This window comes from Lampetra planeri, chromosome 60 (assembly GCF_965212315.1).
Source record: "Lampetra planeri chromosome 60, kcLamPlan1.2.h2, whole genome shotgun sequence".
Taxonomy (NCBI): Eukaryota; Metazoa; Chordata; class Hyperoartia; order Petromyzontiformes; family Petromyzontidae; genus Lampetra; species Lampetra planeri.
In genome coordinates, this window is record NC_136166.1 from 4,237,991 (window position 1) to 4,261,773 (window position 23,783).

General features: G+C 47.8%; 1 protein-coding gene across 1 annotated transcript; it reads left to right on the plus strand.

The window, feature by feature from the left end:
* Positions 1-6,349: 6,349 nt before the first annotated feature.
* LOC144736309 (uncharacterized) lies at positions 6,350-23,005 on the plus strand. Its single transcript, XM_078618956.1, has 4 exons — positions 6,350-10,846; positions 11,481-11,508; positions 20,910-21,898; positions 22,883-23,005. Exons 1-4 carry the CDS (start codon positions 10,838-10,840, stop codon positions 23,003-23,005), a joined length of 1,149 nt encoding a protein of 382 aa, XP_078475082.1. The 5' UTR covers positions 6,350-10,837.
* Positions 23,006-23,783: the final 778 nt, after the last annotated feature.

Below are 23,783 nucleotides of genomic sequence, written 5' to 3' on the forward strand. Positions count from 1 at the left end.
AATTTGGATTTCTGTTGGACGTCAAAACTCTTCTATCCGACACAGATGTCGATGCAATTCGTCGAAATTGCACAGATTTTGGAAATTTCTATGACACCGACATCAATGGCCACGAACTTTCACAGAAATTGGAGATTGCAAAATGCTGCTCAGTAACCGGAATGAAGTTCTACCAGAAACTCCTTTGGATATTCTTGGTTTTATTGTGTTTTATGGAGACAACATATTTCCGAATTTGCGAATTTCACTGCAAATTTGATTAACAATAGCAGTTTAAATTGCAAGCTGTGAGCGGTCGTTCAGCAAATTGAAACTTATTTTGTCGTATTTGCGTGCTTCAATGGGACAAGATCGTCTCAGCGATCTTGCTCTTCTTAGCGTTGAAAGAGAAACATTGGAAAAAACAGATTTTGATTACGTGATTGACCAGTTTGCGACAGTGAAATCAAGAAAAATTTATATTTTGTAGACTATGTCAACCAGTCTACGACAGTGACTGAGCAAGTGTTACACAGTACATACACACGCGCAATAAAGCAACCACAAAACACACGCACTTTTAAATATAATATAAAACCACTGTGGGCCTAGTACTGTAGTCACCAATCCGTGTGCATTATTTATTTGTTGGTCATTCCGATGGGAGGACAAACATAAGCTGCATCCATAACTTCCCAATCCCCACAGTCCCAGGCCAAGGTCCATTCATGGAATTAATACAAATATATACTTATTAGAGGGTGTTTTTGTTTGTTTGGGTTAGATCGCGTAAATATTAGTAAGGTTTGTCACGTAAACAAAACATTCCAATTAGTTACTAGTTCAGCACACCGGTGTGTTGGAGAGTAAACCCACAACATTTACAATTCAAGTACCGTGACGTTTCGCCTGTAACTACAACAACAACCTGCCTCGTCAGGCGACAGACACAGTTGTGGTGAAATCCTCCCCCTGTCTCGGTCTTAAATAAGACGGGGGATAAATGTGATGTCGTCACTTGTAAGCATATCATATACGAAGACTAGAGGGGGCGGGGGGGGTGTTTATGTTTCCATGTGTAATAAAAGACTCGGACGCTTCTCTCTGTCCTGTGTCCTTTACTTTGGTTCGATCTCTTTTCCCTCACGGCACTCCCCTATATACTCTCTGCTCTGCAGCCCCAGGCTGCTGTCGCTCACGTAGCCCAACTCCCTCCTAGCAGACCCGCTGCTGTCTCGTCGCGTAGACCCCTGCTGCCCAACTCCTCCCTTGCAGACCCGCTGCTCTCTGCAGCCTCCTCGCTGCTCCTGCTGCCCGGGGGTCGGTCACCGTTGGCCGACGGTGCCGATCCTCGTGGCCCGGGTGTGTGGCGATCCTGCCACTCTCTCTCTCTCACCCTTCGCCCTGCGTGGCCTCACACTTTCCCAGTCTCCGATCACTCCCCACTGCTTCCGGTTACCCCCCTTATAGACCTCTACCCTCTCCCCCACGTGACGTAACTCCTCCCCCCATGACGTCACTTCCGGGAGGTCGTTTACGCTCGCATTACACCACCCTCCCCCGTAGAGAAAATCCAGCCGACCTCGGCTGAACACAACTCCAATAAGCAATGCGAGCGAGCACGACCGAATACGAAAAAGGACACAGAACACACCATAATATACCGAAAGAACAAGAACACAACACAATAATTAACGAAATGTGAGGGATTTCGAGTGGGTGCGGGTCGCCGGGCCGTCCCGGACGGTCGGTGGCCCTCCCGCCGAGCGGGAACGTGGCAGGGTTTTAAGAGCGACAGGCTGAAGTTCGTCTGTCGCTATTGGAGGCCTGGCAACGTCCCGGTCCCCTATTCTCGAAGGCGCAGCATCAGAGGCGTCCCGCAATCGTGTCCGCGGCGGGGTTGGAAGGGCTGCGGGCCTCAAAGGTTCCGCAGCCGTGGTAGGCGCACCCCGAGCTGAGTCTTCTTTACCCTGCCGCATCACGGCCGGCTCGTCTGTGAAAGGCACGACAGGCGCTCTAGCAAAGTCAGCAGGCACAGGCAAGGGCAAGTCGGCAGCAACAGACCCCGGCAAGGCAACCTCAGGAGATGACGCATCCGGTCGAGGGGCCACGTATGGTTTCAACCGAGATGTATGGACGAACCAACGCCGAGAACCAAACCGAACACGCGCCGACTGTGGGTTGGGAACCTCGATGAGGCGAACTGGCCCTTGCCATGGCTTATGTAACTTAGGAGAGGTACCTGGCCGCACCTGTGGACAATGGAGCCAGGCCAGGTCCACCGTTTTCCAGGGGCATTCCCCTTTTGAACGTCGCGCACACCGCTCGTTCCGAGCCTGGGCTTTGGCCGTAGCCATGCGAGCCCCTACCCGCGCCTCAGTGACTCGGCGAACGGTGTCCTGAATATAATCAGGAAGAGGCTTGACAGGTCCCCTCGCTCCGGTTCCCAACTGTTCATTAATCGGCGGTACGTTTTCACGACCGTACATTAGAAAAAACGGCGAATATCCTGTAGCCGCATGCGGCGTCATCCGGTACGCTGAAAGCACCCCAGGGATATGCAAATCCCAATCCGATTGTTTTTCACTAACCGTATGGCACAACATGGCAGACAGGGTCCGATTAAGCCGTTCCACCATACCATCCGTGTGTGGGTGGTAGGGAGATGTCCGTATTTTTTTTGTACCCAGAGCCGCACACACCTCCCCCAACAATTTAGAGGAAAAATTCCGGCCTTGGTCTGTAAGGAGCCTCTCCGGCGCCCCTTTGTCCATAACATACCCAAATAGAAAGATGTCTGTGATAGACGCCGCTGACTGGTCAGGCAAAGGCCAGGCCATCGGCCAGCGGGAGAGGCACTCCACCCCTACCGGCAAATATTTATTTCCCCTAGCGGATGGCGGAAAGGGTCCCAAAATATCTAACGCCACCAACTCATTAACTCGAGACACCTGAATAGATTGTATCGGCGGCACATATGGATGTTTAGGTGGCTTACGGCGGGCACAATCGGGACACGCGCGAACGTGCCCGACGACATCCGTCGTCATGCCGTGCCAATAGTAGTCTCGCTGCAGTGTCAATAGCGTCTTCTGCACCCCCAGATGTAAAAGCGTGTCACAATGCAGAGTCCTAATCAATTCGTACCGCAATGATGCCGGTACAACAAGACGCCAGCGTTCCTGCATCCCTTCCCTCCACATCAGCAAGCCATCACGGAGAGCGGTTTCCGGCACGCCTCCCGCACAGAGTCTCCCACTCCCCTTCACAGGCCGCTTAGGTAACGTTACCAAAGAATCATCCAACATTTGTTCCCGAATCCACACAGACCTCGGGAGATGTAGAATGCCATCAGCCGGTCCCCCATCAGCCGGCCCTGCATCAGCCGGCCCCGGCTCAAGCGGAGCTTCAGGCACTTCGACTGCCAGCGCGACAGGCTGAGGGGGGTGCTGAATCGGGCCACACCTATGTGTCCCCGACGCACACGCGCAAGGGGATCGCTGCGGCAGCCTGGAAAGTGCGTCCGCATTAGCGTGACGCACTCCCTTCCGATGGTGAATTTGGAAGGAAAATTCTTGCAGCGTGTCCAACCACCGCGTCAGCTGGCCGGATGGTTGGTCCATTTTAAGAGCATACTGCAAGGCCGCATGATCCGTGCGAACAATAAACGAACGACCGTACAGATATGCTCGAAATTGGCGGAGGAAAAAAACAATAGCCAAAAGTTCCCTGCGAGTGACGCAGTAGCGGGTTTCAGCGGGAGACAAAACCCGGCTACCATATGCCACCACGCGTTCCACACCACCTTTGGACTGAGATAACACCGCCCCAATGCCCGTGTCACTCGCGTCCGTATCCAGAATGAAGGGATGTGCAAAATCCGGATAATCCAACGTCGGTGCCGTAGCCAATAAATCGCGTAGGCCTCGAAACGCCGCCTCCTCTGGCGGTCCCCAAGCAAATTTGTGTCCTTTACCCGTCAGGAGATGCAAAGGCCTCGCGATCGTAGCAAAATTTGGAACAAACCTCCGATAATATGAGGCGAACCCCAAAAACCGACGCACATCCCCCACCGTGGCAGGGGTTGGCCAGTCACGGACGCACGCAGTTTTGTCCGGATCTGTGGCCACCCCGTCCGCACTGACGATGTGCCCCAAATAACGCATGGAGTGTTGCAGTAGGTGACATTTCTTAGGCTTAAATTTCAAATTAGCAGAACGCATCCTGATGAACACGGCCTCCAACCGCGATAAATGCTCGTCAAATGTGCGGCTGAAGACGATAATATCGTCCAAATATATAAGACATGTCTCCCACTGCAACCCCGTTAATACCAACTCCATCAACCTCTGAAAAGTGGCAGGGGCCGCATTCAGCCCCATCGGAAGACAGTTAAATTGGAATAACCCCTGCGGCGTACGGAAAGCAGTCTTTTCTCGCGAGGACTCGTCAAGGGGAAGCTGCCAGAAGCCCGAAGAAAGATCTAGCGTTGAAAAGAACTTCGCCCCCGACAAGGCATCGAGAGAGTCGTCCATACGCGGCAGGGGATACGCATCTGCCACCGACGCTTTATTTAATTTACGAAAGTCTACACAAAATCGCAATTTGCCATCTTTCTTCTTGACCAAAACAACAGGTGCGCCCCATGGGCTGTTAGACGGAGATATTATGTCCGCAGCCAACATGTCATCCACTGCCCCTCGAACATGCTCTCGCTCAGCCGGACTCATCCGATGCGAGTTCAACCGAATAGGGGCAGCGTCCCCTGTGTCAATACGATGGTAAAGCAACGAGGTGCGTCTTAAGTCCAAATCATCGGAGCTAAACACATCAGAATAGCTCGATAATAATTTACGAATCGCACAACGTTGTTCCCCGGAAAGAGCTGAATTCTCCCCACACAATTCAGCAATCCAGCGGTCATCTGCAGCTCCGGGGCCCGAAACACCTCCAACAAACCCCCGGCCGGAAAGATCATCATGAGCTGTAAACGCAGTAGTGGCATGTGCCACAACGGTACCCGCTGGCACACACACGCTTTCGGCACTCGCGTTAAGCACCTGCAAAAACGGCTGCTGGTCTGGCCAAACAATAGTTTGTGCCCCAACCAGCGCCGATCCACCCGTGATGGTGGCGGACGGCGACAACAAAACCCCAATCGCTCCTTGACGACCAGGTACAGGCTTCCGATAACGCAAAGGAATGAGAATCTGTGAGCCAGGTGGAATATCAACAGACACTCCGGACAACGCCTGTACCTGGGCGACAGGAGCAGGTCGCCCCCAGGGCGACGGCAAAAACGCAATTTTACGGCCTTCCGGTAATTGAATGCAGTTCTCATTAATTCTAATTAGAATGGGCATTTTGGCCAGAAAATCGGTCCCTAATAAACAAGGAACCGCAAGAGACCTCGAAATTAACACAATTCCCGAGGCCGACACTCCCCCGATAGCGATTGTAGCGTACATCTGGCCCACAATGCCCATGCTACCCCCGTTCGCGGCGACGCAGGAAGCGTAAGCCGGACTCACGGCCTCTGGTGGGATGTTCAAGAGATGGAATATTACATCCGAAATAATGGTCGCGGACGCTCTGGAATCTACCAAAATCCGTACGTCCACCCCTTGTATCGACCCAGGTACGGTGGACGAACCGGTAGCGGCCGCGACGACCCGCCGAGCCAACTTACGCCACTGCGTTACCGAACGACAAGGCGCAGTCAATGGCCTCCCGTTATTAACAACACCCGGATCGCATGACAACGGTGATGATTGAGGTGTCAAGCCTTGCCGGGTGTCTGGTGCGCACCGACTTGCCTGTGCTGGCGAATCCTTTCTTTGAGCGGTCGCTGTCGAGGCCTCCTGCTGGGGCGGACCCGGGACGCGGGCCCAGCAGTCCCTGGCATAATGGCCCTTACGCCCTTACGCCCGCAGCGGAAACAGTCGATGTTGTTGCGCCTTGCTGCGGGCGCCCCGTCCCGACGCGGCCGTGTCGGCGGCGCAGCCCGCGGCCCCGGCCACGGTGCGTGGCCTCACGCTTTCCCAGTCTCCGAGCACTCCCCACTGCTTCCGGTTACCCCCCTTATAGACCTCTACCCTCTCCCCCACGTGACGTAACTCCTCCCCCCATGACGTCACTTCCGGGAGGTCGTTTACGCCCGCATTACACATGTAAATTACAATGGATATCTGTTATTGGTTGGGTTATTCACAGTTAATCAACAGACAATGGCACACGAGCAGTCCATGCGGTCCGCACCACGCCCAGCCGCCTTCGTCTTGCCAGTGTTGACGTTGACACAACTCGACCTTGAGGGAGGCTCGGAACAGGTTCACATATTCGCCGCTACTGCTTTTGGCCGTGAGCGTGAATGAACTTGGCTGGCTGAGCACAACGTAGCTACGGTAGCAAGTTGCCACGGGGTTCTACAGCAAAGTTGTCGAGCCCCCCCCCTCTACACCGCTCCCACCCCCGGCCCTCACGGACCCTCCACCTCACCGCGTGCAACTTGCATACACACACAAGGTCTACTACTGGCCCGTACGTGTTTACAGCATGTTAAAAACTTCTTTCACGCCGTACATAGTGGACACTGTGTGTGTGTGCTGCGAGCTGAGTGGGGGAGGTACCTGGCAACAGTTGAACCGAGCCCACTCGGCCTCTTCATCTGTAGCGACCAGAGTACAGTCGTAACTATATTCTTGGTTCTTTCAGGTAAAGTCACGTAGATAGAAAATAATAATGAAATAAAAAATAAAATAAAAGCAAAAAACCCACTACGTATCGATCGCAACACGTGATGAAGACCGCTTGTGTTGCGATAGAAACGTCGTGGGGTTTTTGCTTTAATTTAAAATGTTATTTTCTATCTACGTGACTTTACCGAAAGAACAAAAAATATGAATTCCTGCAAGTCACGAAAGTTTAAAGTCAAAATTGACAGTCGCAACTACTCAGGCCTGGAGGATGCAGTGGACCACGTGGGCTTCAGGTTTGTTACCTTAGCAACAAGTGACGTCACTTCCTAGCAACGGTCGACCATTACGGACTCTTCTTCGTGGGAGGTGGACGCGCTCTCCGTGTGCTTGAAGATCGCATTCGGGAGCACTCTTCGCCCACGTCGTCAATATACATCGTTAACGCGGTTAAATTACTTGGTAAACCTCATTGACAAACATCAGTGAGGTTGAACACTTCATTAACATAGTTAGCCAAATCTATTGACAAACGTGACCATCCGTGACTTCTCTTTCGGCCTTCAAGGCGATATCTTCCGTGAGTACATCCACACGCGGCGCTGTATCAGGATATAATTAATCTGAGAGAATATCTATATAAAATAAAAGGGAAATTTATAATATATTGCACTTAAGTGCAATATATATCACGTCTGTGACGTCACCTCTGTGACGTCACAGCTCACTTGCCGTGCAATCTATATAACGTCTGTGACGTCACATTTGTGACGTCACCGCTCACTTGCAGTGCAATATTTCACATCTGTGATGTCTGTGACGTCACATCTGTGACGTCACCCGCATCCAGCAGCGTTACGCAGTGTGCCTGCTGACTTCACTCATCCCCCCACCAACCCTCCACGTAGGCCGTATATCCCGCACAAAAGCGCGGCTGGGGTGGCGGGAAATAATGGATATATACTAGACTACAAACTTTCAATTTGGCATGTATACTGTACACAATGTAAAAAGTATAGAAATATACTTCTTTTATCTGGGTGGGGGGGGGAAACAATGGATCTGACATTGCACAAGTGAGCGGTGACGTCACATCTGCGATGTCACCCGCATGCGGCAGCGTTACGCAATGTGCCTGCTGACGTCACGCACCTTCCTCCACCCTCGCGTAGGCGTTGTATTAATCCAAGACAAGAATCCAAGTCCCGAGCGAAGCCGGGTAGTAAAGCTAGTTTCTGATAAATTATGTTAATCCTCAGGGAAGCCAATCAGCATCAATGGGAGGGCTAACAGCCAAGGAATTTCACCAGTGTGCTTTTTCGATTCACAAATCGTCTTTTTTGATCTACAAATCGTGTGACAGGAATCACTGCTGATTAAAAGAAAATGCCTCTGCTTGATCACTGCTTGGTCACGTAAACACAAGTATTAAGAATCATAGTTCGATCACTGCTCGATCAATGCTCGATCACATAGACACATGTAATGTGGTGCCATGGTGGCGAGATGTTAACTACCTCGCCTGGTGTACAGGAGGTTGTGGGTTCGACCCCGACCCTGACACCTGGCTGAGATCAATTTCCATATGATAAGCCACTTTAATGAGCTATCATTTGTGGCCAGGACACGTCTGATAAAGAGCTATGTCGTTCAGTGGGCCTTACCTGGTAAAATAAGAACAATTCATAGTTTTTTTTATTCATTATCTAATTTGTCAATGCTGGAACAATGCTCGATCACATAGAAACAAATATTCAACATTTTATTGCTCAATCACTGCTCGATCACATATACGCATGTATTCAAAATGTCACACCGTGATCACTGCTCAATCAATGCTCGATCACATAGACACGTATTCAAAATGTCATAGCTTGATCACTGCTCGAACAAATAGACACATGCTCGATCACTGCTCAATCAATGCTCAATCATATAGACACGTGTATTTGAAATGTCATAGCTCGATCACTGCTCGATCAAATATACACATACTCAATCGCTGCGTAATCAATGCTCGATCTTATAGACAGATGTATTCAAAATGGCATAGGTAAATCACTACTTGAACACATAGACAGATTCATAATATAGGTTTTTGGGTCAGATCACGTTATTTATAAATGTCGTAACTCTCCACCACCTGACACGGCCAAACAGTTAAAAATGTGTCACGTTTTCAAAGGACAAAATAATTCACTTCTTTAGCCCATCGGTGTGCTGAAGAGAGGATCAACAGCATTTAAAATTTGAGTACGACGTGTCGCTGATAATTACAATCAGCTTCATCGGGCAAGAATGGTGAAGCTCTCCTGTTGCTTCCGTTCTTAAATAGAGCAGCCTCAGGGTGACGTCATCATTTAATTCAATTCAATCTGGTGCAGTGATTCGAGGCAAGGAGGGGGTGGGTATTGTAATTATATAGATTGTTAATCATTCAATTGGTATTCATTGGTATTTGTTTCCCTTATGAGGATTTGTAATTGTATTTATTTGATAATACGCTTCCCGGCCGCACTAAGCCTGTAGCTGTCAGAGCGATTGAAGTTATTTCTGTTTCTCTCAATTTCAATGGATTCTTTAATTAGTCTTGGCCAGTAATAATTAGTTTTACACAGCACTTCAACGTTATCAAAATCAATTGAGTGTCCTTGTTGACAAGCATGCTCTGCCACTGCCGACAGTTGTGTTTGAGATAATTTAATGTTTCTTTGGTGTTTTTTTAGTCTTACACTGATTTTGCGTCCCGTATGTCCAATATAGCATCTGCCACATAAATAATTGATCCGATATACACCTTCTGTTGATAATTTGGGCAATTCGTCTTTAGTGCCAGAAACCAGTTTTTGAATTTTGTGCACTGTACCAAATCTTACTTTAATGTTTTGCTTTTGCAAAACCCGGGCTAATTTGTCAGTTACTCCTGAGATGTATGGAATTTTGATTATTTGAACAATCTTATCGCTTTCAGCAGTGTTGCTTTGCGTTCGTGATTTGGCCTTCAGTGCTCTGTTAATTTGAGCATTATTGTAGCCATTCTGTCTTAGTGCATCTTTAACATGTTTCATCTCTCTCACTAGACACTTGCCATCTGTGACCCGAGCTCACTCGGCTTCATCATCTGTGGCGTCTAGGTGCTGTGGGTACGCGGTCTCCCAAGCGGCTCCAACAAGTGGGGACTTCGGTTCTCCGTGGGGTTCGGGAGTTCTTGCCGTGCGGTTGAACATCGCATCCGGGACAACACTTCATCAACATCACCACTTCATCAACATCGCCAAGAACTTTCGTTAACACAGTTAACTGACTTAGTAAACTTCGTTGACTAACATCAACGAGGTTGAACACGTCAGTAACATAGTTAACAAAGTTGTTGACAAACGCGGACATCCACGACATCCCTTGTACCGTCAAGGCGATATCTTCCATGAGTACATTCGCCCCTCGCATTCGTCCAGATGCATGCTGTAACAGGATGAAATGTACCTTCGACAAAATAATGATACATTATGTTCACGCTTAGGGAAGCCAATCAGGTACAATGGGAGGGCTGACAGCCAAAAAAAATCCACCATTGGGCTTTTTTGATCTACAAATCGTCTTTTTTACGATACGTAAATTATCTTACAGGAATCACTTTACCGATAAAAAAAAATCACCTTTGCTTAATCACTAATTGATCACGTACACACATTTATTCAAAATGTCACATAGATCTCTGAGTCCTCAAACAATTAGATAATATGTATTCAAAATGTCATAGCTCGACACAACTGATCCGTACATGGTGGACATCATGTGTATGTGCCACAAATTGTGAGTTGTGGAATCAGTTAGCAACATTTGACCCGAGCTCACTCGGCTTCATCATCTGTGGCGTCTAGGTGCTGTGGGTACGCGGTCTCCCAAGCGGCTCCAACAAGTGGGGACTTCGGTTCTCCGTGGGGTTCGGGAGTTCTTGCCGTGCGGTTGGGCATCGCATCCGGGACTACACTTCATCAACATCGCCACTTCATCAACATCGCCAAGAACTTTCGTTAACAAAGTTAACTGACTTAGTAAACTTCGTTGACTAACATCAACGAGGTCGAACACATCAGTAACATAGTTAACAAAGTTGTTGACAAACGCGAACATCCACGACATCTCTTTGTACCGTCAAGACTATGTCTTCCGTGAGTACATTTATCCTTTTTGCATTCATCGACACACATCCACATATGTTACACACACCCCCGTGTAGACTTCACACAGACAAACACACACAGACGAATGTTACCCTAGATTCGTATGGACGGCTGGTGAAAGCGTTGTTAGTGCGCTTCTATTAAGACTGAGGCAGCAAACGAGTGATCCTTTTGTTCCGCACCATGCTGCCTTTCCCTCCCCAGTGTTGATGTTTATACACCGCACTGGGTCATCAGTGAAAACTTAGTCGACCTTTCCCTATTCCCTCACCCCCGAGTGGCCCCCTACAGCCCCCCCCCTGCCTGGGCGGGATAGGGGTGAGGGCACGGGAGGGGATGTGGGATCGATGTGGGGGTGCAGAGGGCAAGTGGGGGGCGTCCCGTTGTGCTTTTTTTTCGTAAACTTGCAATACTTTGCAGTAATTGGTCGAAGTGGTATCCACACGCGTGAAGTTAGATGTGGGGATTGACACACGTGGGGAGGGACCCTGGGAGTGAGAAATAAGATGACGGTTACCATAGTGATCGTTATGGTGGTGATGATGAAGACGGTAATGATGGTGGTGGTTGTAAGCTGTGATGTGATTAGAGTCTCACGTGCGTTGCTGTGATTTTGTTGCAGGGTGGAGAGAAGAGCAAGCCGAGGGGAAGTGAGTACTGTAATTCCACACACAGACATACACACAGACACATGCACCTGTATACAAAGACAGATCCCCGTATAGCCTTAACAGACTATTGAGGCAAGTGCTGTTAGCGAGTTAGCACCTATGATGGGGTGGGTATTCAGCACAGCACCCGGATGCCTTTGTCTCCCCAGTGTTGATGTTTATACGTTGCACAAGGTACTATTTTAAGTCTGAAGAGATGTAGGGGAGGCACACGACTGGTTTGATTTATTAGTCACTGATGGTTGTGAATGGGAATCGAACTCAGGTCGATCCCCACAGACACTACTGCTCCCAACCACTCAAGCAGACACTGCACATAGACCCCACTCAAAGACAAAAATCTTGTGTATAGCCTTGAAACAATGTAGGAGCAAGTGTTGTTAGTGAGCACCTATGACGGCCGGCACCGCACACGAGGGGTGGGTTGCCAGCACCACACTTGGCCGTCTTTGTCTCCCAAGTGGCGATGTTTACACACCGCATCGGATACCGATTTGAGGCTGAGTGGACCTAGGGGAGGCCCCTAACCGGCTCAGATAACAACAACAGCCCTCATTCGCCACCAAGTGACGGAGACGTCACCATGGCGCTTGTGCCAGGCCTGGTGCACTCCGAGGCCACTTGAAGTGTCGAAGGCTTGCCGACAGGAGATCAGGGGACAGACCCCAGTGCGATGGGTTGACTGACTGAGATGACTGGCAGACGCACCACCTTTGCATCCTATTGTGCCAACTTGCTGCGTTTTAGTCATCCAGTGCACCGCCTGTTGTTGTGAGCGTCGCTCTTCTGCCCTCCTTTTTTGCTGGAGGGAAACTTGCCACCAAATGCCCATAAGCATCCTTCACTAGCTTCCTCCATAGAGGCCGATCTTGACACCAATGGTACCATACTTAACACCAGTGGTACCATACTTTACGCTAGTATTACCAGTCTTCGGCAAGTCCACTCAGCTCCGTATCCTCCTGTACTGCATCAGTCCATCTCTTCGCCAGGCCGTGCCACGCCCATTTAGCCCCCTCTATCTGGAAAAACAGAAGCTGCTTGGGCATGTGGTGGCTGAGCATGCGGGCTAAATGACCCAGGCAATGCAGCCCTGCCCACCAGTGGAGCTCACTGATGGGAATGTGTCCATATCTTTCAAAGATTTGGTGAGCTCTTCACACATTCCAGCCTAGTTAAACCCAGGGTGGATCGTAGGCAGGCCAGTCTGAAAGTTTAAAGCTGGTTCAGAGTTTTCATTTATTTCATCATTGGCCAAGAAGACCCAGTGCTTTGTGTCGAGTGACAGGCCAGATAGATACCCCACAGTGTTACGAAGCTGATGAAAATATGCCACTTGACCGATTTGGAGTGAGACCTCTGCTGCCAAACCGGAATTTTTGCATAAGCACACTACCCAGGTACGTAAATTTCTCTACAACTACCCCATCACTCATGAGTAGTTGAGGGGGCGGAGTATTAAATTATACAAAATACTCAGGCGGGTGCTTAATTTTGGTGGGGCTGATGGTAAGGCCCCACCGCTTTGTCGCACGCTCCAGGCTTAGCAGCAGAACCTCCAACTACTTTTCAGTGTGACCATTAACTACCAAATTATCAGTGTACGTAATATGATTGACCAGTAGGGAGCCATCCCTTGACCTCACCCAGGCATCAATCAGCCTCCAATTGTATCTGTACCAAATTGAAAAAAATCCACCGGTACAGTCATAAAAAGCTTCTAAAACTATGTGGTCGAAGATGATGCTAAATAATGTGTCAGCCAGAGTAGATCCCTGTCGCACCCCAATGTAAACAGGGAATTGCTCTGACTCCCGGGCACGCAACTTTATCCGGACCTGCCCACCATCATGAAGGTCTTTAATGATTGTGAGCAGAGGGTTCGGAACTCTGAAAGCACGAATAACAATCCAGAGCCCTGGCCTATTGACTGTATCATAGGCCTTGACCAGGTCAATAAAGCAGAGATGTAGGTCTCTTTGAAATTCATTACACATCTGCTGTAGCACACGGAGAGAGAATATGGCATCCGTGCAGGATGCCCTCGGCCTGAAACCACATTAGGGGTCCGCAAGCCTCTCCTCAGCGTGCCTAGCAAGGGAATGTTGAATAATCCTTTCCAGGACCTTCCTAAATACACCGGGGTGGGAGATGCCCGATAATTGTTGCAATGTGTGCGGTCCCCGTTCTTAAAGAGTGGGACCACCAGTGAATCCTTCCAATCTTGTGGAACCCATCTTGTCGTCCAGACAGTTGTGATGAAGACATGTATAGACTTCTGCACACAGACACTACCCTCCCGCAGCAGTTTGATTAGGAAATTACCTTTTCCCGGCGCTTTTCCTGGTCTCGGACAGATGGCACCTCAGCCAGCCACTCACGAAGGGAGGCTACTTATACCAATATTTGAGGCAACGCACCCCAAGCAGGGTCGTCCCCACCTTGCCCTATAATGTTTTTCTCGTCTGCAGGTTTGCAAAGCAATTCTATAAGGTCTTGGGGTTCAGATAACACACACAGACACACTGATACTGATATATAGGTATGCTAATGCCTTGACATTCGCGAGGGTTAGATTCTTGAAAATTTGCGTGAAAGTAGATTTCGTGAATGCAGATACTATGTTTATATGGGGAAAAAAGGAGGTTTCGGGTCACGTGTCCGATTGAACATATTGGAGAGTAAAAAATAATCAAAACATTAATTCTGTACTGTACACTTAAATAACAACTAAATTTCGATTTAAAGCTTTCGTGACTGCAGGGATTCATCTTCTTGGTTCTTTCGGTAAAGTTTTATTATGTTTTATTTTTATTATTTTATTACTTCCCTTTTACGTGACTTTACCGAAAGAACCAAGAAGATGAACAACTAAATTGTAATTAAATTGTAAAATAATACACGTAGATAACTACAATGAAACAAGAAGAGAAAGTCAAAGTGTCCTCTCGGGGGTCATCCACATTGGTGGAAGTGCTGCCACACTTTCCCTAATTGCCTTCGAATTTTTTCTTCATAAATCTGACTGTTGACTCGTTTACCATGTAATGGCGGCCAACAGCAGATGCACAGTAACCACGAGCAAGTTTATAAAACAACTCATCTCTTTTTTCCACCTTTTACTCTTGCCATCACTTCCTTCACCCACTTGAGGCTGACTCCATTATCAAAATAATAAAAAACACCACCATAAGGCAAAAACAGAGGAGAGAGGCATGGGGAAACAAAGACGGGAGTCAGACAAATATACATGGAGATGTAGTTCTGGCAGGTATTTATAATTGATTGAAATATTGTATTTGTTTTTGTATGATTGCTTCGTTAACTACAATCACAGAAGCCAAGGTTATTGTCCAGATTCTTAGATATATTACATGTGTAATGTAGGATTCTGGAGACAGTAACTGTAGAGGCACCTTCTTTATTTATATTACTCGTACTCACTAGACGACTCACTAAGCATATAATGTAACGTTGACCGTCAAGCTCGACGGCGCTAACTGACTGGATAGCTGGCTGACTATTCAGCAGTTGTGACATCGGGCGATGATAAGGACGGCAGCGACGAAGGCGACGACTTCCACAGCGAGACGACCCTGATTCCCACGAACAGCCCCGAGCTCCCTCTCTCGCCCCCTTTTATGCTTCCAGCGGGGCCTGGCCCTGCCCTGGCCACGCCCCCTCTCTCGACCCTTCTAGCAGGTTCTGGGAGCTCACAGATGGATCCCTTCCATGACCCTTAGCTCAGTTCTTATCCCTTCCATGACCCTTGCCCCAGTTCTTCCCCTTGGGTGAGAACACGCGCAATTGCTACTTCTGGACGCCAGTCGGCGCTGCAACACTACACATGTAACGCATGGATTTGTTACACTGTTCAACCACACACAGACACATTTTAATTAAAACAAGTCCCTTATTTGTAAAAAATAAAATCAAGAGTACCAGTCATCAAATAGGCAATTGACACTTGGTCCAAAGAATGCATGATACTGTAATAGAAATAATTCTAGATTTGAAGCTTTCGTGACTGCAAGGAATCATCTTCTTAGGTTTTTTCGGTAAAGTCACGTAGAAAGTAAAATAAAATAAAAACAAAAATCACGACGTTTCGGAGGCAACACAAGTCTCCGTCATCAGGTGGGACCGTCACAGCCAGATTAGCTGTATCAAGTGAGGCAATGATTCAAGATGTAATCCCTTAAAAGCGAGTTGAGGGGGGAGGGAGAGGGAGGGGGGAGCTCATCAGACTATGGTAGCCAATGAAAGGAACGTATCGGGAGGGAGGGGGGGCGAGGCCAAAAGGGTGGGCGATGGACGTGGAAGCGCTTGTGCCCAAGCGGCCAATTACTGCACACGCCAACACAATGGAGCGATTGTGCGCAAGCGGCCAGCCACTGCACCCGCCAACACAATGGGCAGAGAGGAGGAGGGGGAGGTCTAATACACATGATAGACAAAAGAACGAAAATGATGATGGGTACAAACTTAGGGGGAGCTCATCAGACTATGGTAGCCAATGAATGGAACGTATCGGGAGGGAGGGGGGGGGGGGGCGGGGGGGGGGGGCGAGGCCAAAGGGTGGGCGACGGACGTGGAAGCGCTTGTGCGCAAGCGGCCAATTACTGCACACGCCAACACAATGGAGAGAGAGGGGGAGTGGGGGGTCTGATACACATGATAGACAAAAGAACGAAAATGCCCATGTTTATACCAATGCTGGCTGAACAATGAAGAGAGTACTGTTAAAATAACTGGGGATGTTAACACTCGGTAAAGTACAGTAAAATAGTGCCTGTCAGATAAGATGGTCCAAAAAATTTGTGATTAAGTCTTTTTTGCGTGGTTGATAACATCTTTCCAATGATTACTAAGTTTGTACCCATCATCACGGTTGAAATTATGTCTGTGTTTGTATATTTGTATGGCTTTGTGTACAAACCTTTGATGGTAGCCGGGAGGTTTGCAGAGAACCTTGGTCTCGGAAAAGACAATTTCATGAGAGCCCACCGAGTTGTAGCAATGATCGGCCACGGCAGAAGAATCAGTTCTGCCGTGTTTCAGATCTGACTTGTGCTCGCGGACACGATCAGAAACATGACGTTTCGTTTCTCCAATGTAGCAATCACCACAAATGCAACTCAATTTGTAGACTCCAGGATACTGTAAGTCAGGAACGACATCCTTCACAGATGGAATCAGATCACGGATTTTATGCACTGTACTGAATCGGACTTGGATCTTATGTTTGTTTAGAATTTTGGAGATCTTTTTGGTCACGCCAGCTATGTATGGTAACGTGATGGTTTTGGTCGGAGTTTCATGTGGCTGTTTCTGTGTGGTGGGAGAGACAGCTTGGCGGATAGTACGGTCAGAGTATCCGTTCATCCTGAGGGCCCGATGTATATGTCTTAATTCACCGGTCAGGTGGTGTTTGTCAGAAATGCCATGTGCTCTGTGGTATAGCGTTTTGATGAGAGAGTTCTTTTGAGATGGGTGGTGGTGGGAATCCGGTTTCAAGTAGGAGTCTGTGTGGGTGGCTTTTCTGTAGACAGAATGTCCCAAGGAACCGTCAGGACTCCTCTCAAACAGAATATCCAAGAATGGTAGTTTACCGTCTTTCTCCACTTCCATGGTGAATCTGATGGATGGGTGTCTAGAATTGATGTGGTCAAAGAAGTGGTTCAATGCTGGGAGGCCATGTGGCCAGATGACGAAAGTGTCATCCACATATCTCTTCCACAGGGAAGGACGCAGGGTGGATGTCTGGATGGCGTCTCATTCAAACTTTTCCATGAATATGTTGGCTATAACTGGTGACAAAGGGGAGCCCATAGGGGTACCCTCATTCTGTTTGTAGAAGGTGCCATTCCAGGTAAAATAGGTGTTGGTGAGGCAATGCCTAACCAGCACAGGATTGAATTCTGATGCACCTGCGCTGGTTAGGCATTGCCTCACCAACACCTATTTTACCTGGAATGGCACCTTCTACAAACAGAATGAGGGTACCCCTATGGGCTCCCCTTTGTCACCAGTTATAGCCAACATATTCATGGAAAAGTTTGAATCAGACGCCATCCAGACATCCACCCTGCGTCCTTCCCTGTGGAAGAGATATGTGGATGACACTTTCGTCATCTGGCCACATGGCCTCCCAGCATTGAACCACTTCTTTGACCACATCAATTCTAGACACCCATCCATCAGATTCACCATGGAAGTGGAGAAAGACGGTAAACTACCATTCTTGGATATTCTGTTTGAGAGGAGTCCTGACGGTTCCTTGGGACATTCTGTCTACAGAAAAGCCACCCACACAGACTCCTACTTGAAACCGGATTCCCACCACCACCCATCTCAAAAGAACTCTCTCATCAAAACGCTATACCACAAAGCACATGGCATTTCTGACAAACACCACCTGACCGGTGAATTAAGACATGTACATCGGGCCCTCAGGATGAACGGATACTCTGACCGTACTATCCGCCAAGCTGTCTCTCCCACCACACAGAAACAGCCACATGAAACTCCGACCAAAACCATCACGTTACCATACATAGCTGGCGTGACCAAAAAGATCTCCAAAATTCTAAACAAACATAAGATCCAAGTCCGATTCAGTACAGTGCATAAAATCCGTGATCTGATTCCATCTGTGAAGGATGTCGTTCCTGACTTACAGTATCCTGGAGTCTACAAATTGAGTTGCATTTGTGGTGATTGCTACATTGGAGAAACGAAACGTCATGTTTCTGATCGTGTCCGCGAGCACAAGTCAGATCTGAAACATGGCAGAACTGATTCTTCTGCCGTGGCCGATCATTGCTACAACTCGGTGGGCTCTCATGAAATTGTCTTTTCCGAGACCAAGGTTCTCTGCAAACCTCCCGGCTACCATCAAAGGTTTGTACACGAAGCCATACAAATATACAAACACAGACATAATTTCAACCGTGATGATGGGTACAAACTTAGTAATCATTGGAAAGATGTTATCAACCACGCAAAAAAGACTTAATCACAAATTTTTTTGGACCATCTTATCTGACAGGCACTATTTTACTGTACTTTACCGAGTGTTAACATCCCCAGTTATTTTAATAGAACTCTCTTCATTGTTCAGCCAGCATTGGTATAAACATGGGCATTTTCGTTCTTTTGTCTATCATGTGTATCAGACCCCCCACTCCCCCTCTCTCTCCATTGTGTTGGCGTGTGCAGTAATTGGCCGCTTGCGCACAAGCGCTTCCACGTCCGTCGCCCACCCTTTGGCCTCGCCCCCCCCCCCCGCCCCCCCCCCCCCTCCCTCCCGATACGTTCCATTCATTGGCTACCATAGTCTGATGAGCTCCCCCTAAGTTTGTACCCATCATCATTTTCGTTCTTTTGTCTATCATGTGTATTAGACCTCCCCCTCCTCCTCTCTGCCCATTGTGTTGGCGGGTGCAGTGGCTGGCCGCTTGCGCACAATCGCTCCATTGTGTTGGCGTGTGCAGTAATTGGCCGCTTGGGCACAAGCGCTTCCACGTCCATCGCCCACCCTTTTGGCCTCGCCCCCCCTCCCTCCCGATACGTTCCTTTCATTGGCTACCATAGTCTGATGAGCTCCCCCCTCCCTCTCCCTCCCCCCTCAACTCGCTTTTAAGGGATTACATCTTGAATCATTGCCTCACTTGATACAGCTAATCTGGCTGTGACGGTCCCACCTGATGACGGAGACTTGTGTTGCCTCCGAAACGTCGTGATTTTTGTTTTTATTTTATTTTACTTTCTAAGTGACTTTACCGAAAAAACCTAAGAAGATGTAATAGAAATACATGAACGGCTAAATTCAGAATTTAGGTTAATAAGGCATAACGCAGTGCACAATATGACATTCATGAAAAGACAGTGCAACAAAGAAAATCAGCTTTCCGTCTGTATCAGACGGTCTCTGACGCTAGTGTTGAGAAGGTGACATGGCAGGCGTTTAGAAACCTGCTGTGCCGTGAATGTAAAGTCGTCACACAGTGTCTTTCGAACAACACAACAGCCAGGTGCTTGATGCAGCTGGTGACTTGCCAGGTGTGATGAGGTATTGACAATGTGTAGAACAATGAAATTGTACTTCTTTCTCGAATGTCAGGTGTTGTCGGGCTTTGACGATGTGTAGCACGATTGTTTTCCTTCAGTATCCAACGTATAGAGGTGTCTTCACCATGATAATTATTCACAGGCTTGTTGGTTTACAGTCACTTATTTTAAACTCATGTGATTCATGGCACGTGACCTTGCCGCTCAGTTTTGAGAAATGCCTTTCCTTCTCCAAGAGGCACACATGTATCCTCTCTTTTCTCCAAGATTTATTCTGCACTTGCCATATGTATTGGCTCAATATAAATTGACAACTGCAAATCTTAAACTTTGCTTTTAAAATCTCCACTGTTTTACCACTATACCGTCTCCACTGATTAACCACTATACCTCTCAGTGGTTACTCAGCGTTTCAGCTATTCTCGTGCAAGGAACGACTTCTGTTGAGAGCAACCTCACATGCACGGGAGCACATGCTATCCAGCTAACAAACATCAGGGTTGCCCCTGGCTCTCTGGCCCCTCTGGGCACTCTCTGGGCTCCAGGCACCCCAGCCCTCCTCTTCTCCTCTCCTCCCTTTATCTTATCCTTATCTAACGTAGCCCACTTATATACTAATTGTATGAATGGACCAGTGTATAAGAATTCATAGTGTATTTCTTATCCGATTCATGCTCTCTCTTGTGAAACAATGGACATCTTATAAATTTAGCCAGACCTCCACAGCTTGGTCATCAATCCATCTTACTTTTTCGGAGATAAGGGAAGTTTATTTATGTTTGGCCTGGAGTTTCAGACCTCGCAAACTTAATAGAGCCTCCCCAGCCAGCCCATCAATCTAATGAAGTGCTTTGGAGGAGGAGGTGTCTCCGGCACATGAGTCAATCTCCAGACCTCCCTACAGTGTTATTAGTGTTACATCGGTCTCAAGTAAAGTTAGATTCCTGTCAATGGTGCCAAGTTTCTTTACCAAAATAACATACAGGAAATGCGCCTTTTGGCGTCCTCTGGTCTAACGCCGTTTGAGACGAGGCTCAAAAGAAAGCTGTCTCTGGTGTGGACCAATCAGTTTCAAGGACAATGCATATATTATTAGAGTATTTTTTTGTTTGCATTCTGACCACAAGCATTGTGGTTAATGCAGACATGATTCCTTGTAAAAGGTTTCAGTTTGGTGTCTTAACATCTTAACACCTGTTTTGTTGCCAGAAAAAAGGGGAAAAACATATTAGCATACAGGAAATACTCAAACACCCATTAACGAATCAATTGTGGTGCTGCTCTCCCCTCCCCATGTGACTCCCCAGACCCTGGCTCGAAGGGGCAGCGCAAGAGGATGCTCTGTGCCATAAGACTAGAAGCTGAGCGCCAGATACGGGAGCTTGAGATGATCCTGCTGGATCGTTGTGCACAGCAACAGGCCAAGTATCAGCAGGAGCTGCTGGAATTCCAGAACAGCACCGAGATGAAGAGCTTCATCATCCACCACCAGCAGCAAAAGGCAGAAGAGCAGCAGCAGGCGGAAGTCAACGCTAATAATGAGGATGTGCAGCAGACATGTCAAAATAGCAAGAAGGTTGAGAACGAGATGGAGGAGATGGAGAAAGTGGGGGAGAGAAATGGTATGAAGAGAAAACGTGGGAGTAGGAAGAAACATAAGAACAAGAAGAAAGTTCTGGAGGAGACGGTGAAAGAAGAGGTGGCTGAGAGAGAGCGGAGTGAGGGAGAGCCCATGCAGGAAGTGGTGGAGGTTGGGACGATTGAGGTAGAGATGATTGAGGCAGTGGCTTTGGAGGATGTGATGAAGGAGGTAGAGTTCGAGAAGGTAGAGGTGTTAGAAGGAGATGGCAAGCGGGAATTAGCTAATGAGGCAGAGATAGCAGTGATTGAGGTAGAAGTAATGGCCAAGCAGGAATTTGTGAAAGAGGTAGTGGCCAATGTCGTAAAAGGGATTGAGAGAGATGCCAAGGAGGACTTAGGGAAAGAGGTAGAGGCAAGTGAGGTAGATGGGAATGAGGGAATAGCCAAACAGGAAGTGGCTAAGAAAGTTGATAATGTTGTGGAGTCAAAGAAAGAGGGAGAGGATGGTGTTCATAGGAAACGTAGGAATAGGAAGCTACGAAGGACTGAGATGAAAGTTTGGGAAGTAGAAGAGATGAAGGAAAACGAGATTGAGGGAGAGGGGAATGATGGAGAGGCCAAGAAGGAAGTGGTGAAAGAGGTAGTGGCCAATGTAGTAGAAGGGATTGAGAGAGATACAAAGCAGGAATTGGTGAAACAGGTAGAGGCAATTCAGGTCGACACGATTGTGTTGGCGTGCGCAGCAGCCGCGTCCAAGCCGTCGCCAAATGTTTTGTTGGCTCCCTCCCCCTCCCACCCCCCTCCCTCCCGATACGTTCCATTCATTGGCTACCACATTCTGATGAACTCCCCCCCCTCTCCTCCCCCCCTTCAACTTGCTTATAAGGGATTACATTTTGAATCATTGCTTCACTTGATGCAGCTAATCTGGCTGTGACGGTCCCACCTGATGACGGAGACTTGTGTTGCCTCCGAAACGTCGTGAATTTTATTTTTATTTTTGTTTTGTTTTATTTTACTTTCATTACTTTTAATGTTTTACCTACGTGACTTTACCGAAAAAACCTGAGAATATGAATCATTGCAGTCACGAAAGCTTCAAATCTAGAATGAAGAAAAGGCCTTGCAGGTCTTGATCAATGAGGTAGATACGAATGAGGTAAAGGCTAAACAGGAAATGTCAAAAAAAGATGAGAATGTGGTGGAGGAGATAAAACAGGAAGGGGCAAAGGAGGTTGAGTCATATGTAGTAGATGCCATCCAGGAAGTGGCAAAAGAGGTAGAGGAGATTGAGGGAGAGGCCAAGCAGGAGGTGGTTATGGAAGAAGAGCCAAATGAGTTGGAGGCGAATGACGTAGAAGTGATTGAGTTAGAAGTGGAGGTAGGGGCTATTGAGGTGGAGGAGAGTGAGGCGATTTTGGTAGAGGCGAATGGTGTAGAGGCAATAGAGCTAGAGGCAAAAGAAGTAGGAGCTATTGAGTTAGAGGCAAATGAGGTAGAGCTGAAGGAGGTCAACATGATTGAAGACGATACAAAGCAGGAAGTGGTGAATGGGGAAGGGAGATGCGAGCAACCCTGGAGGGCAGACATTGTTCAGGAAGAGAAGAAAGAGATTAAGCACATCCCATCTTCTAAGGGAGAGAGAAAGAACAGTTTCTGGCGTTGGGCAATTTGGAGCTTCCTAGGCTGCGCACGGCAGCTGGAGAACGATGAGGAAGAGGAGAATGAACGAGGAGGAGACAGAGGGAAGGAGCGCCAAGACCAGGAACTGGGAAACAAGAAGAAAGAAAAATGGTGGAGACTCCGCAGAGGGAGAAACTAGCGTGTTCTCCCAGACATAAACATTGAGACGTGGTTGGATGGACATGTATATCTATATATGTATATATATTTTAAGTTGTAATAAAAACGTACTTATGTTTCTTGAACTTGACTTCTGGTACAAAAGATGTGTTACCGAAGCGATCAACAGAAGGTGTCTACAGGATTAACTGCACTTGTGGCAAATGATATGTTGGCCAAACAGGACGAATGATCAGCACGAGACTAAAAGAACATCAGAGAAATATTAAATACACGCGTGCCAACAAGAACACAAAACTAGCTACTACTGGCCAATACTAATTAGAGAATCTATCGAAATTGAAAGAAATAGAAATAATTTTAACCGTTTGGATAGCTACCGACTTAGTACTGCGTGGAAGCAAATCTTCAAACAATACATTGTTTAAATGCATGCCTATACAGGGTACCATACTTCAATAGGGATTACTGTTGGTACTGCTATTTTAATACAATGGACAGGAAGGATAAGATCAAAGGGCTCGCATAATGCGCATGCATAATGTACGTTGGCTCATTAATCCCTCACCCCCCCACTTTGCGCAAGAGCGCAGAAGTGTGGTCACCACATCTATGCCTCTTTGTAAGGAACGAAACACGTGGACTTCTACACAAATCTGGCTATCACCTGATGAAGCTAGTTGTAATTACTGGTGAAACGTCGTACTCAGATTGTAAATGTTGTGGCTTGGCTCTCCAACACACCAGTGTGCTATACTAGTGACGAATTGGCATGTTCTGTTTACGTGACAATCCTT